Source organism: Leptinotarsa decemlineata, unplaced genomic scaffold, assembly GCF_025532065.1.
Source record: "Leptinotarsa decemlineata unplaced genomic scaffold, Ldec_3_MD MMD2_P_RNA_scaffold_2, whole genome shotgun sequence".
NCBI classification, from domain to species: domain Eukaryota; kingdom Metazoa; phylum Arthropoda; class Insecta; order Coleoptera; family Chrysomelidae; genus Leptinotarsa; species Leptinotarsa decemlineata.
In genome coordinates, this window is record NW_027412529.1 from 412,879 (window position 1) to 428,830 (window position 15,952).

Consider the following 15,952-nt stretch of genomic DNA (forward strand, 5'->3'; position numbering starts at 1 on the left):
TGTTAGTAATTGTCCAAGGACGCCACATTTGAAACAGATAACAACAATTTTAAGTAATTATAACTGCACCAATATCGAATTTCAACACTCAAATCGCGATCAGTTCCTGAACTGAACACGACGGCGATAACCATCCCCGATTTCTATTCGTCACCGTAACATAACAATCCACGTACACTTTAAATGTTCACATTATCGTTTACTTCGACTATACATTAGTGTAGAGTACCAGTCCAACAGAGAAAACTGCTCTTGTAGTGGAACACTTATTGGAAATAAAGTCTATATTGTGAAGATTTGTAATTATTATCATGGAATCCTTGCACAAACCAACATAAAAATAGTATGAAAGTCTAAACCGGACAGTCGGTTTTTTAGACACATCCACGCTTGTTTACCATCCACTGAAACATTATTAAACAATTATATGTCTGTTATTCGAACCGGTTTCAGTGCAACCTTCAAGTTGTCGCATCGCTCGTTTAAACCATCCGACAATCGTGTTTAGTTTGCCAAACATGGCGTCGCCGGTAGTCGCTATTTCGGAGGGACAAGTCAAAGGGTGCGTTGGGACTGATTTTGACGGGAATCAGTTTTATTCTTTCCTTGGAATTCCCTACGCTAAACCCCCAGTCGGAGAGCTCAGATTCAAGGTAAGTTGTGAAGCAGATTTATTATAATATCACTGGCAAGACGAATGGTTTTATTGAGGATGAGTTTTGTTTACTCTTCTCAAGGATCAAGAGCTTGGTGAAGTGTTTTCACAGATATACAGAATCGTAATTTGGGCTGGAGATTGTAAACAGGGTATTACAAATTACTAAATTGGATGGCAGTAAACTATTCTACGTGGTACTTCCGTTATCTCTCTTATGACGAGTTTCAAATGTTTTCTGCGTACTAAATATGTACGTTATAGCACTTTCCTTTGATTTATCCAAAGCCTTTTATTATAGAAACATATCTGTGAATCTCTATGACACCAGGTCTGATTGTTATGATGTGAACTTGGAGTTCCGCAAGGTTCGATTTTAGGGCCACTGATTTTTTTTATTTTTCATTAATGACCATACAAGTTAGGACTGAAATGATGATTTGATATGCAGATGACAAATCTATAGCTGGAGAAGCTCGAACACCAGAGGAACTCCAAATGGAACTGCAGGCCTTTGTATAGCTTGGTATAATTTCAACAAAATTATTGTAGATGCAAGCAAAACAGTATTGATTCAGTTTTTTGGGAAAAAGTCACGAAACTTTTCTTTGAATGTTTTTGTTAAAGATGGATCCATCAAACCGTCAGAATCTACAAAATTTTTGGGAACTTGGGTCTCCACTCTCGAATTCATAAGTTTGACAACCCCTATGCTCTTCAGTGTTGAATTTTATAGTTGTTCATTTAACTTCCTCGCCTTCTAGCTTACCTAAAACATCCTATATAACCTAGTTTTCAGATTTCACATGTTAGTTCTTAGTTAGGGAAGCTATAGATTATGCTGTAGACGACCCCTCCCGGTATATAAGGCCCAGACACTCTGTCGACTGAGACCCTCATGGTCCACGTTAACAGATTAACAATTCCTTCATCCAAAACACCCTAGCCAGGTAGGGGTTTACCCATTTGTCAGAAGACAAGCATCAGACGTAAGAGTAGGGGAGGCTCCAACCTGTTTGAAATTAAGATGGTTGTCACATGTTAGTTTTATACTTGACTAGTACTATGTTGCTGTATCGCTGCTGTTCTAATGTTTTGACAGAATCAGAATCAACGAACATAGGCGTACGCAGCGTTATAGTGCTTTACAGTGCTTTCAAAAAATTGTTCTACAGCGCCATCTATTGGCGAGTTACAGAAAAACTGATAGCCTAAAAACCTCTATGAAAAATTACTTATATATGTACCAACCAACCAACAAAAATCAATTTTTATATATTAGATAATGAAGTGAAACCCGAAACCGGTCGTCAAAATAAAATAAATGGTGGAAATTAGATAAACGTGTTTTTATTCATTTCATTACAGTTTTTTAATATTGTACATACTGTATTTGTTCTCATGGAATAGATATATCTATATTTTTATAACTTTTATCGGACGATTCTTATATCACTTCTGTGATCTATGGTTAATAAATAATTTGAATTGAATTGAATTGATAACCGAAAAACAGCTATACCAATATCAATTGGTTATAGCAAGCAATGGTTGCACTTTGTGAAAATTTACCAACACATGCTATTCACGAGTTCATTTTGTTTTCTATTGACGCGTGGGAGGGCCACACATCTTTATTATTTGGTTCTTGAAAATACGGACTTTAAATTAGAGTGTCTTGAAGATTTTTCTGTAGTGCTTGTTTTTTGTCTTGAAAAAATCAAAATAACGACTTTAATTTCGTCGAAATTACGACTACATTCTCGAAATTTCGAAGTTACCACTTTCATCTTGAAATTACGAGTCTCAACTCGAAATTACGACTTTAATTTCGCCTTTGAACTCGAAATTACGACTTTAATTTCGCCTTTGAACTTGAAATTACGACTTCGGACTTGAAATTTCGACTTGAATCTGGAAATTACGACTGTGAAATTTAACATAGAACTGCTCAAACTTTTGCAGAAATTGCTTTTTTATATTAGAACCGACAGACTTTTCTTCTCGACAAGTGTTTTTATTCACATACAAATCGTATAAATAAAAATGACGAAAAAAAGGGTAAAATGTTACCAACTGATTATATGAGTTAGATGCCTACAGAACAGTTAGGGTGTTCTGTGACTGTGTAATCTTCTTCTTCCCTTTTTTTATGATCCCCTTCGGCGCAGTAGACCAGCTCAATTCTCGTAATCACTGACTCGAAAATATTGCGTTGACATCTCGCGTCATGAGCACCGATCTCTAAGTATGTCCTTTTACCAAATTGTGGTCATTTTAACCGGTTAAACAGGTCTAGTGCAAATAGTCGCTGTAAAACTCTGTAAAAGCTTCCCAGCCTCCAATGTTTTCATCGTTTTTATGCATTGAGGGAAATAATTAAAAAATAATTACACTTAGATGTTAATTTCATGACTGTCTGTTTCATCACTGTAATACTGTATTTTGGTGATATAGCCTTCAATTGTTTTCCTACTTTTATCGGTTTGAACGGAATAATTGATGTGAAACTCTGTTTTGGTGATATAACCTTAAATTTATTCCTCATTTTATCAGTTGGAAGAAACTTATCATAAATGAAATAATCAATATACAAAGTGGCAACGTTAATCTTGCGTAAGTGAGACAGAAAACCTATCGCACCTCTTTAGAACCATACTGGGTTTGAAACAATGCTCTGAAGTATATTTTCAAAAGCCAGACAATTAAAGAGGTATATTTTTTAATGAATATTATGAAATTTTCCAGGCTCCCCAACCTGTTGAACCATGGAGTGGCATAAAAGAAACTGTGAAAGTTGGAGACGCGTGTATACAAAGGGAAATGTTGTTTACTGCTGCAGTTCAAGGATCTGAGGATTGTCTGCATCTCAATGTTTTCACGAGGACGGTAAGAATATTTTTCCTCATTGAGCCAGCTTCAATATTCGTTTTATTTATTTTCCACTGGGTTCTATCATTGGTTGTTTGAAAAGTTTTATCCATTTTAATGCCATGTGTATTTATTCTGTGTTATGGAATATACTGATCGATAGAATAGATATATTATTATCAGAATTCGTTGCTCAATGAATGATGGTTTGCAGTGATCTTGGAACTTTGCCCCGCATACATACCGGACAGCTCGCTTCTGTAAAACGAAAACATTCTGCAGCATGCTTTTGCTGTATACTCCCCAAAAGGCAATACCATATCTTATATGTGCATCCACAAAGGCAAAGTACGCAGATCTAGCGAAGGTTCTACCCAGTTCCTTCGAAACTGACTTCACTACAAAGCAGCCAGATGCAAGTTTTTTATTCAACTTGATAATATGATCCTCAAATTTAGGCTTATTATCAATGTGAAGTTCTAAGAATTTGGAGGACAATTTCATCTCGAGAATGTTGTTATTCAAACTAAGAGGTGGGAGTTCACATTTGAAGATGAGGAGATGGGTTTATCAAAGTTTAAAGAAAGCTTATTTGAGACGCACCAGCTCTTAATTTTTTCCATGTCTACAGTGGCATCTTGAGCTAGTTTTGTAGGATCTTTTCCCTGCCACATCAACGTTGTGTCGTCTGCAAATAATGTGATGCTAGCAGTTAGATTCAGTTGTGTTATATCATTAATATACGATAGAAACAAGATGGGTCCTAGGATGGAACCTTGAGGGACACCTGCTTTGATTTCTCCTACATTTGAGTCGGTTGAGAGTCTTCCAATTTGCTTTCGATGCAATAAGTATGATTCAAACCATCTAATGCTTCTGTGCTCAAAACCATAATGTTTCAGCTTCCGCAGTAAGATTCCGTGATCAACGAGGTCAAATTCCTTGGAAAAGTCACAGTATACAGCTGTGTATCACTATAAATCTTATGCAGAAAGTTAAAAATTCCATCACCTGTATTTTTATTGTTTTGAAACCCATACTGCTGTGGACTCAATATGTTATTATCATAGAGAAAGTAAATTAGCCGCCTCTTTATGATTTTTTCAATAATTTTGGATAAGGTCGGAACAAGTGATATAGGTCTGTAGTTTATTGGATCATCTCTGGCACCACCTTTGAAGAGCAGAATCACTGCAGAAGTTTATATCAGATTATGAACAATACGAGTATGAAAGTTCCTCTTTCTTTTTTATCATTCGAAATGGAGATGGTAGAGCTCAAAAACGAAATTCGACAAGTCTAGTTTTTGACCAGTATTTCAAAAACAACCACAGATATTCTCGATCTGAATAAGGAACATTCTACTTCCCCAAAACAGAAAACTTTTTGCCAATTTGACCGACCTTGTAGGTCTTACCGTTTCCGAAATATCAATAATGAATCAGCTAAAAAATGGCCTCCATAAAACGGCGCTAATCACATCACATATCGTAGGTTTAGAATTTTATTCTTGCACCACATGAGTTTTTTCTTAAAATCCATTTGCAAAAGTTGAATTTCCTGTTACTCCTCAGCTTCCGCAAGAGGACTCCACATTGAAACCAGTCATGGTATGGATTCACGGTGGAGCCTTCACTCAGGGATCGAACGACACCAAAATGTACGGGCCCGAATACATCATGACCGAAGACGTTGTTCTAGTGTCCATCAACTACCGCGTGGGATATTTGGGATTCCTGAGGCTTCAAGACCCCTCGCTGGAAGTGCCCGGAAACGCTGGACTGAAGGATCAAGTGTTGGCTCTCAAGTGGGTGCAGAGGAACATAAAACAATTCAACGGGGACCCCAACAACGTCACGATTTTTGGTAGGTAGTGGTGTGAATGGTTGCAGCTCTTGGTCACTTTAGAAATATTCGCTAACAAAAAGCACATCTACTTTCTTCCGACTCAACTAACTTTCTGGTTATAGCTGGTACCCTTTATCCTACTCTTGGCCTCTAATTTCTGCAGGTTCATTCTAGCAGTAGTTTACTTCAATTGATATAATCGTTCAAAATGTGACAATACAAAGCAATGTCTCCAAAACCCTCATCCCACAAACTGAACCAACTCCCGTCTTCAAGATCCTAGTGATGCCTACGCAAGTCACTCTGTAATCAGAAAGCTCGTTTTGAATGAAACGATGGCAGATGCACCAAATAAAAGATCCCCAGTCGATGTCGTTTATTTTGACTTACAGATTTCCTACAATGGGAATTGTAAAGTGTATAAATTCAAGTTGTTATCACCGCTGAACGTAATCAGTCCAAGTGACAATCACATTCACGCCGAGCTTTTCCAGTTCGCCTTTCCCTTTCCTGGAAATCATCGTCCCGTCGGTTTTCACTACGATCACTTGCGGAAGGCAGGTTATGTTGAATTTCCACCGCAGCTCGTCGGAAGTATTGCTTTTGAACGGTACAGCACACCAAGGTCCTTGTTCGGAAAAATCCCGCGTGAAGGCTTTTTCGTCGGTGTCGGAAGACACGTAAATTATTTCCATTCCAGCGTTCCTGTTCTGGTTTTCCTCGTACAGGTTCTTCAGATTTTTAACGAGATCGTCTGTCCTAACCCACGAGGCGGAGAAAAAGAAAATGAGAATTTTCGTGTCTTTCAGGTAATCGGACGTGTTCTGTAAAAGGCCGCCGCTGGTTATAATGTTTTTGCCTTTCAACATGTCCATGATTTCCGAACGCGAATGAAGTAAATCAACAATACTTTTGACATTAACTTAATTCAAACGTTGAATAATAAAATATATACGAACGACAAGTAAGTAGCCTAATATTTTATGGCGGAACAGACTGAGACGTAACTGCCAGTTGTCAGTCCTGTCATTGCACAGATCACATTCTCAGAATATCTTAGAACATAACACCATCCACTTGGAAATAGGTATAGGGACAAATTTCGAAAACATTTGTGTTGAACTATCTTTATGTAGAAATATTGACGTATAAATATATTTGACATGGTTGTAGTTTCGTTGTGCAGTACTTGTGTCAAATGTTGTCAATAGTAAATAAACTATACTGGAAGTAGTAAAGAAGAAAGTAATACAAATCATGAAATTATGAAACAACAACAACAAAAATTAATTGGCGCTCCGGGGCGACTTGATTGATTCTAGTGGCGCATTTGCTTTTTCAGCTACAGGAAAAACCTGCAGCACCACATCATCTGAAGATCTTGATCTGCCGATGTTCCCTCTTTTATATGTTCTATCGTAATTGTTGAATCTGATACACTTGCTGTCATCTGTTATCATAATATGCAAATTGTTCTAAGTTGATTTGTGTTCTGTCATATTTCGATAGATGAGAAGAAGCAGAGATATAGGTTCTGGTTTTTGAGTGCTATGCACAGAACTGAAGTTATAGTTCTGTGGTGCTATGGCAACATAGAGAGAGAAGTATGAAGTAGTATTGGATGGCTGACAGTCGAAGTTTATTTGCTTGTTCTAATTCGTTTCATTTTCAATAAAACCAAAGTAAAAATCAAACATTCTGAACTATTAATTTCGAAAAATACTTCTTCAATGTCAACAATTATCAATTTTTTTCTGTTTTATTACTTACTGCATGGACAATCCGAAGCAGTATGGCTATTCATACATACAAACACATAATTTCTGGAGTGGAATAGAGTTCAACAGCAATTTTTGCATTTGTTGAGATCATCTACTTTAAATTTAGTGCTAAAACGCTTGCAAATATCATGGCGTCTGCCGATGACAACCAAAATGTGAAGTTGATGCAAAAACAGGCCGGGTATAAATAATAAACAATAAATATATCTAATGAATCAACATGGCAACCTGTTTGAGCTTGTCACTTGATGAAGAGGCCTATTGATTCAATTTAACGAAGATATGTACATTATTTTATATATTTGAAATGAATTCTAATATTTACGATTGGTGGACACTTCCTCAGAGCAGAGGCAAGTTGATAAAAACTTCTAGTGGAGTTTTCATATTGGTGCCAAAAAAACAAAGGATGTTAGTGACCAAAGATTACAACAACTACGTTCAGATATGAAACAGTATACCTGGAGGTGATAATTCATAATGCGCCACAGTGGATATATAATTAACTACACTCTGATAAATAAAAATGGGAACTGTTTTATCGATAGTGAAATTTGGCGGTAAATTTTGAATTCTCAACAAAGAACTAGATTTGTTGATTGGAAAAATCAGTTATGGTGGAATTTTCTGCATTTTGAGGTGCTACTCATGATTTTCTAACAGATGATTAATTCAAAAGTTATATAACGTTAACAACTCAGTCAAAAAAGGTTTGAAATTGTATTGATAGAAATTGTTGGTCAGAAAGGCAAGCAAAACTACTAAAATGCCGCATAAATCCCTGTAGAACTTGCCACTGCCACTGCGAATTGTTCTAGAAATTTCTAGGCACCAAAACTTCCAGTCCTTATATTCAAAGGCACGCCACGTGTTTCACAATGATCTGGAATGTTCCCCTAACGTAGAATAGGTACTCCCGAATGTTCTTGACAGTTCTTGGAAATTTCTGGAAGGCGAAACTTCCAGCTTCTATATCTTCAGAAGCTCGCCCTACAGGTAAAAACGGGAACCTCCTTCATTAATGGGAGACAGAGGACTGCCTACCACACCATATAACTCTCGTGATCATACCGAGCCTCATTTCTGAGTTTTAGTGGCACACACAAATTGTACACAGTCTTTTATAAGGTATATTGGTTCATCGAAGATTAACAGGTTAACTCTCATCCTGTTTGTTTGAGGAAAAATAATAGAGGTGTTCCCTGATTAGGTTTCAATTGTTTACGCGTAAACATTGACATTTCCTGAAATTAAATTCTGATATGTAGAAATCAACAGGGAAAAATCAAACCTGACTCTTCAATTGTACTTGTGTTGAATTTGACAGATGTAATTCATCAACAAATAATTGAGCTAGAATTAAGTACATCACACTCGATGATGACCAGGTTCTACAAATCTTCAATTTTAAATAAGAAAACGGAACTGCGATGTCATACAGACCCTGTGAATCTTTTTCAATACTAAAATCTGTTTATGAAACAAATATGAAAGATATCTTGTGTAATTTGGAAACCTACCGCCTGATAGTTTGAAAAAATGACACTTTCTGTCAATTCAACCCACTGCGCCATATCTTATTAATGTATTTAAATTCAAACAACTCTCAACTTTTCTGAAATATAGAAAGATCTAACGTAATTGAACACACATAATGTATTCTGTTGAGATCATAAAGAGCTAAAAATGGTTTTTCACCTCTACACCAACTTTCTTATTTATCGTTTAGGTGAAAGCGCTGGGGGCGCCTCTGTCCACTACCAAATCTTATCACCGGCCTCGAAGGGTCTTTTCCACAAGGCTATTTCACAGAGCGGTTCGGTTTTGAACCCTTGGCCTGGACGGATCCTAACATATTCGAATTTTTGGATTTTATGGAGAAAGGCGTAAAAAACGAGAAGACTGCTTTGGAAGTTCTGACTAACCTGCCTGTCAACGAGTTGTTCGATTACCAAGACAGATTTTTCCAGGTAAGATGATTTTTGGTTCGATTGATTGAGGCGTCAAAAGGGTAGCTACACCAAAGAAGCATTATCAGAGATCTCTCAAGTTGCTCCACAATGAAAGCTCAAGTGTTCAGCCCAGTCATTCAATTATTTGTCGTTGTATGGGTGGAGTTTAATAGCAATTGTTTTATTTGTTTACCCTCCACTTATGATAGAGCCAACTTCATTATTTTCATCCATTAGATTCAACCCCCGCTCAGGGTCGTAGGTCCTGTAATAGAAAAACCAAATCCGACTGCGTTCCTCACCAAAGATCCCATGGAAGTCATGATCTCCGGAGAATACAACAAAGTACCGATGATTTGGGGCTACACTTCCAACGAAGGAATGCTTTTCGTGCTCCTTCAAAAACTGGCCAAAGAAGGAAAGGCTAAAAAGATGGACGAGAAACCCAACTTGGAAGATTTCGTGCCACCAGACATGAAATTGGAAAGAGGTTGTTCTACAAGCCAGGAGATATGTAAGAAGATTGCTGATTTTTACTTCCAAGGAGAAAACGCCAAGAACCAGTTGTTGGTGAGTTCAACCATTAACTATTTATTAAAATGACCACTTCTCTAGTTAGGAATAAAGAAGCTTTGCATACAAAAAAAACATCTCAAGGCTTTTGATCTGAACCGTTTATTACAAATATTTGTTTAGAAACGTTTTGAGAGAATTTCAAAAGGCAGCTTCTATGTCATCAACAAGAGTGGACTTTGGTGAGAAGAAGAACGTCAACACAGCATTCCAAGAATAATTGAATAAATGAATTATTTAGTTTATTGGTATAGAAACAAATCATAATGTATTATTTTTAATTTTCAGTTGGCAAGCGATTACTATTTCATAACTGGCATAATAACTTCCGTTATTAATCTTGCAAAGACTTGTCACTATCCAATTTTCTTGTACCGGATGACTTGTGAAACAAATCTGAACCTAGTGAAGACACTGTTCAAATTACAGGATATACCAGGTATAAATTGTTCAGTACTTTGTTAGTGTGCCATATTGTTGTTATTATGATTCTCCTGATTGTTATTGATGTTTTTCATGTATTTCATGCATTTTAATAGCAACAATTAAATTTTCCAAATCTACGTTACGTGGAGGTAGACAAATTGGAATTTGAACTCAGATCAAAAGATTTATATGGAAATATACATGCGGAAGAGGCGGAGTGTAATATATCAATTTGTTCCTTAGGTGTAAACATCTAGGGTTGGATGTTTAGTCATTCCCAAACCATTTTCGCTTTGCCGGGACAATAAACTCTTCAGTCTTCCATATCATTTCACAATTACTCACTCCCAAATTATTTCACGTTGTCAGTCAGATCCAGAATAATTCGACGTTGCCGGAACGTTAGTCACTTTCCTCCTATCCTAACGTATACTAAAACCAATAATGATTGAGAGTAGAAGTAAGCCCAGTTGACAGCAAATCGGGGGCGTGCTTATTAATTTTTGAGAGGGTTAAGAATGAAAGAAAAATTCTTAGTACAATTAGTTAAAATATTCATACACATTTTTTATTTATTTCATTAAAACTTTGCAATATCGTAATTTACCTAATCGTTGTAGTCATTAGGTGGGCCTTATGAAAACGGAGTAATAATCGTGGTAATTATAGTAGGTACCAAATAAATTAACAATATTAATAAAAAACACTATATATATATATATATATATATATATATATATATATATATATATAAATATAACTTTTTTTCACTATTGGGTTGCAGCAATTGATAAGTGAACTCTTTATAACTATTCTCAAGCTTTCGAGTAACTTAAACTCATCGTCAGGGGTACTAGAAAATACAAATTACAAATTTTTGATAATAGAATATAATATAAATGTAAATGCACAAATTTTCGTCTAATCTTCAACCTCAGATTCGTCACTGTTGCTACCGCTATCATCAAAGTGAATTATGATTGGTTCAATATTGTGTTCAATACGGTTGTCTACGTCCCACATTTTTTGCTCCTCTTTTAAAACATACTGCATGCATTTTTTCCAGTCTTCTGCAGAAACAGTTCGAATAGCTTCTTGTAGGTGATGTTGCACGTCCACTAATTTAAATATTCTGTTTTCTCGTGCCACATATCATTTTACTTGCGCCCAGATTAATTCTATTGGGTTTAATTCGCAGTGGTATGGTGGTAACCTTAAAACTGTAATTCCACGACTTAACGTCATTTCATCCACTGCGAAGTAAAAATCTAGACAAGTTTTGAGTAACCGAATCTCTGGAGCTGATGATCGGTCTAAGCGGAACGTCCTTCTTGTGGATTTTGGGTAGTCCATACAAGTGAGGGGGCTTACTGTGGTGCGGTGTTAGCCATGATCTTTCCTTGTCCGAATAATAGACTTGGTGTTTTCTCAAAATCTGGTACAACTTCCTTTCGATTGATGCAGTAGGGTCCCGTACGATCTTTGTGTATCGTCCCTTCTGAAGAACCTCTTCGATCTTCTGTTCGTAGAGAACGGTATCCATTACCACAGTAGCGTTTCCTTTATCTGCAGGTAGGATCTTGATGGTGTTGTCTCTAGGCCGTTCAGAGCTCTACGTTCTTCATTGCTGATGTTAGATGTTGGAACTGGTTCTCGATCCAGCTGTTCTCTAATTTTCCATCTGAACTCTTCTGCCTCGGTCTGGTCAATAAGGGAACTGGTGGATTCCACTGCAGAAATTATCTCCAAAGTGGGCACAGATGTTGGCGTAATGGCGAAATTCAGGCCTTTCCTCAACAAGGATTCCTCTATTCCCGTGAGCGGGAATAGAGGAATGTTTCATTTAATAAATTGGTTAAGGCTTTCGCGGCCGAGATTTTCAGTGTTACTATCTTCATTCGGGTCTAAAGACCGTCGTAGTTTGGAACTGCATCCTGCATCTGATGACCAGTGATCGATGAATCATCAAGATGAATAAACCTCTGAAGAAGCCAGCCACTCGTGCTGGCGAAACGTCAGGATACAGTTCCAAACTACGACGGCCTTCAAACCCGAATTGTAACACTGATGTTTCATTTGGTTATCAATAACAGTCATAAATGTTTTCAAAAACTCTTCAACTTATTCTCATAAAAGTTATATTTCATTGAGATCAACCAATTGAAATAGTTTCTGCGATTGATTTTCAGGTGTTAGTCATGGTGATGATGTCGGTTATCTATTCAAACACAGTTTCTGTCCTGACGTGGAAATCGGAGAGGTCGAAATCGTTTGTCTGCGGAGGTTCCTGAAATTATGGACGAATTTTGCCAAGTATGGAAATCCGACTCCGGAGAAAAACGATTTGAATATTCAGTGGAAACCTGTGGATGGAGAACACGTGAATATCTTGGATATCGGAAAAGAACTCGTCATGGAAACTAATCCCGAAGATGATAGAGTGCGTCTGTGGAAGGAGATTTACCAGCTGAGTCCTGCTACTGCAAGTTATTTGTGAAGATATTACTTTTGTTTTTATTGTTCTGTGATTGACCAAATTATTATATATTAGACTTTTCTCACGGTTCATATACTGATAGTCCAGGCTCAATTCAGGTTACATCTATTTGTAATAAAAAATCGGTCTTATTTGTTATAAAAATCGTAAAATTATACTTCAAAAATCAGTCTGTCTCTCATTGAAATGATAATCCAATCAATCTATACTTATAAATGTGAGAGTCACTCACTTAACACTTACTCAATCATCTCTGTTCCTCCGTACTGGTTAGTGCTAGTTTTACAATAACTAGACTGTCTAGTTGTGAAACCACCAGTAGATGGCAAATGAGACTGCCGAAACGTTGTGAAAATAATCCTTATGAGGATAAGAAACACAGAACACGGAGCGATACCCGAAGTGAAATCGTCAGTGAAGAAGTCATCTGCAGTATAATAAAGTTTTTCAATGAAAGTTCCTTCACTTTAAGTTGAAAGGGTATATTTTTAGGGGAGAATAATTTTTGGGAAAGTGGAAGGCCAAAAAGTGTCTTTCTCAAAAATTAAAAATAAACCCTTTCAATTTAAGCAAGATTCCTATGGCTGGGATTTAGATAGATAGATAGTACTTTATTTCCAACAGGTGTACACCCAATCACAGGAAATATTAAAGAAAATATACTGGAAAAAATAACATTCAATTCAATTGATAATAATAATAATGATAATACACGTTTATTAGAAATGAAATGAAAGGTACATAAACATAAGCAGTCAGCAGTAAATAAACAGGTGAAAAAAAAACACTATAGGCGGGGCTTGTGCGTGGATGAAATGGGGTTACATATATATGTATATATATATATATATATATATATATATATATATATATATATATATATATATATATATAAATATATATATATATATATATATATAAAGAGATATTTTATCGGGTGGATAGGATATAAAAATCAAAAATGAAACAATTAGTGGACACAACACTCCAAAAGTGAGGCAAACCGCGGACACGTGTTTCTGGCTATTGGCCTCATCAGCGCGGTGCAGACAAGTGTAAAGGTGGGCAAGACTTGTTTGCCGAAAGCAGGAAACAACACATATGCACGGAGTCAACAACAGAAGCCAACCGCACATTTGTGGTTTCAGTTAGAAGACCTAGAATTCCTAGGCTACATCTAACATGACCACGTAGGCAGCTATAGCTACCTGCGTGACATCCGGGTCCAGGATATAAATACAGATAGAGATTTTATCGAGTGTGTATGATACAAATCAAGAATGAAATAATTCGTGGACACAACACTCAAAAAAGGGGGGCAAACCGCGGACACGTGTTTCTGGCTATTGGCCTCATCAGCGCGGTGCAGCCAAGTGTAAAGATGGGCAACACTTGTTTGCCGACAGCAGGAAACAACACAAACGAACGGAGTCAACAACAGGAGCCAACCGCACATTTGTGGTTTCAGTTAGAAGACCTAGAATTCCCAGGCTACATCTAACATGACCACGTAGGCAGCTATAGCTACCTGCGTGACATCCTGGACCCGGATGTCTATAGTTGAAAAAGGCTTGAATATTACGGATATCGCTTTCTGCTTGAATTTTAAGTGATAGCCAGTATTCATGACTGTAGAAAATTGCAATATCATCCGCATAAGTAATAATTTGACCACTTGCGTTTATTCTGAATAGATCATTCAAATATATATTGAACAGAAGTGGTCCCAAAACAGTTCCTTGGGGTACACCATATTCTATTCTTTGAAAATTGCTCCTTACCATCTTCAGTTCAACACATTGAAATCTATTGGAAAGATAACTTTCGAATAATTTTAAGGCCACTCCTCTTATGCCGATGTTTTCCAAGCATTCCAGAAGCAAGTCATGACTGACCGTATCGAATGCCTTTGAAAGGTCTATGAATACACATAGAGAGGGTTTTTCTGTATCTAAGGCATTATACATCTTTGTTGTAAGGGCTTTGTTGTTAAATTCACATATTACATATTCAATTGACAAATTGCAAATGAAATTAATAATATAAATGAAATAATATAATTAGATTCAATTGACATATTATGAATGAATTAGCCTTCATAAGGTTGACATAGAACAATTGAAAATTATATGTATAAAAAAACTATAAATGTAAGGTTCTATGTACCTAAGATATAATACTTGATAAAGTTAAAAGAGTTTCCATTAATGTCGCACATGTTACATACTGAATTAAAATTATAACACATTAAATTTACTGGTGCTTTGAGATTCACATTCGTTCTACTACTCAATGAAATGTTTTCTCGTATCTTGAGTTGAAGCGTGGTACATGAAAATTTATTTTTTGTAGGAGCGGAGCACAATAGATGTTATTATTTATTAAATTATATGGAAATGTGACCGTTATGAGGAGTCTACGTGTATTAAGTGATATAATGCTGTATGTGAGAATTATAAATGGGATTCCAGAACATCGCCCCATATTCTAGTTTGGACCTCACATAAGCATAGAATAGCGTGATTATCACCTCTAAATTTCCATTTTTCACGAGCTTTTCAATGAGCCCATACACGACATAGGTTTGCATTTGAAAAATAAAAATTGGGGAGGGTTGCAGCTAAGGGGTTGAAAAAAATATTTAATTTTATTGCCAAAAAATGCGTACAGCGTGAAATCAACTGAGTGTTTCAGCGTTTTTTTCCTAAAATACTGGTTAAAAAGATATTAATTTCATTCCGGACTTTTGCACACCCCTGTATAAACACTTTTAAAGAAGTTAACGAATGCATCCATAATTTCCTGCGGTTTTAGTTTCATCCTTCATTTTCATTTTCGAGTTACCTCTTTTGTTCTGCATGAAATTCCAAAATGAACTTTTGATGCACTGTTTGGAAACTTTGGTGTAGTAATGGATATTACTGAAGTTTTTTCCCAACAATAAACCTTTATTTCAACACTTCGACGCGTGTTTCTATAACCAAGTGATTATCTTCAAGAGGAAAATTAAACTAAATATACTTACAATGTTATCCTTATTTATACCACAGATAACACTTCTAGGTCCCTGTCTTATGTAATAGTCAGGTAAATTTTCTGACAATAATGAAGTTTTTTTATGAATTCATTATGGAATATTTCTGTGGTAATTTCGTTAGGAGCACCTCTTATTCTAACCATAAGCTCTGAAGTAGACTACGTTTGTGAAAACATAGGATTTCACCAATCCTCAAAAGTCTAAGAGGAAACATATGTAAGTCTAAACCGGACGGTCGGTTTTTTAGACACATCCACACCTGTTTACCACTACTCAGATTTTATCAAATATTATCGAGCCTTTATATATAGA

The 15,952-nt window shown here is 36.4% G+C and overlaps 2 protein-coding genes across 2 annotated transcripts; one reads left to right on the forward strand and one right to left on the reverse strand.

Moving 5' to 3' along the window:
* Positions 1-433: 433 nt before the first annotated feature.
* On the forward strand, positions 434-12,772 carry LOC111507796 (juvenile hormone esterase). The gene is given in 8 exon segments (XM_023163152.2): positions 434-653; positions 3,404-3,544; positions 5,101-5,392; positions 8,885-8,992; positions 8,995-9,125; positions 9,345-9,677; positions 9,969-10,119; positions 12,296-12,772. Coding segments are annotated over 8 exon segments (1,599 nt in total). The 5' UTR covers positions 434-518; the 3' UTR covers positions 12,604-12,772.
* LOC111507797 (nucleoredoxin-like protein 2) lies at positions 5,736-6,388 on the reverse strand. The gene has a single exon (XM_023163153.2). It carries the CDS (start codon positions 6,247-6,249, stop codon positions 5,812-5,814), a length of 438 nt encoding a protein of 145 aa, XP_023018921.2. The 5' UTR covers positions 6,250-6,388; the 3' UTR covers positions 5,736-5,811.
* Positions 12,773-15,952: the final 3,180 nt, after the last annotated feature.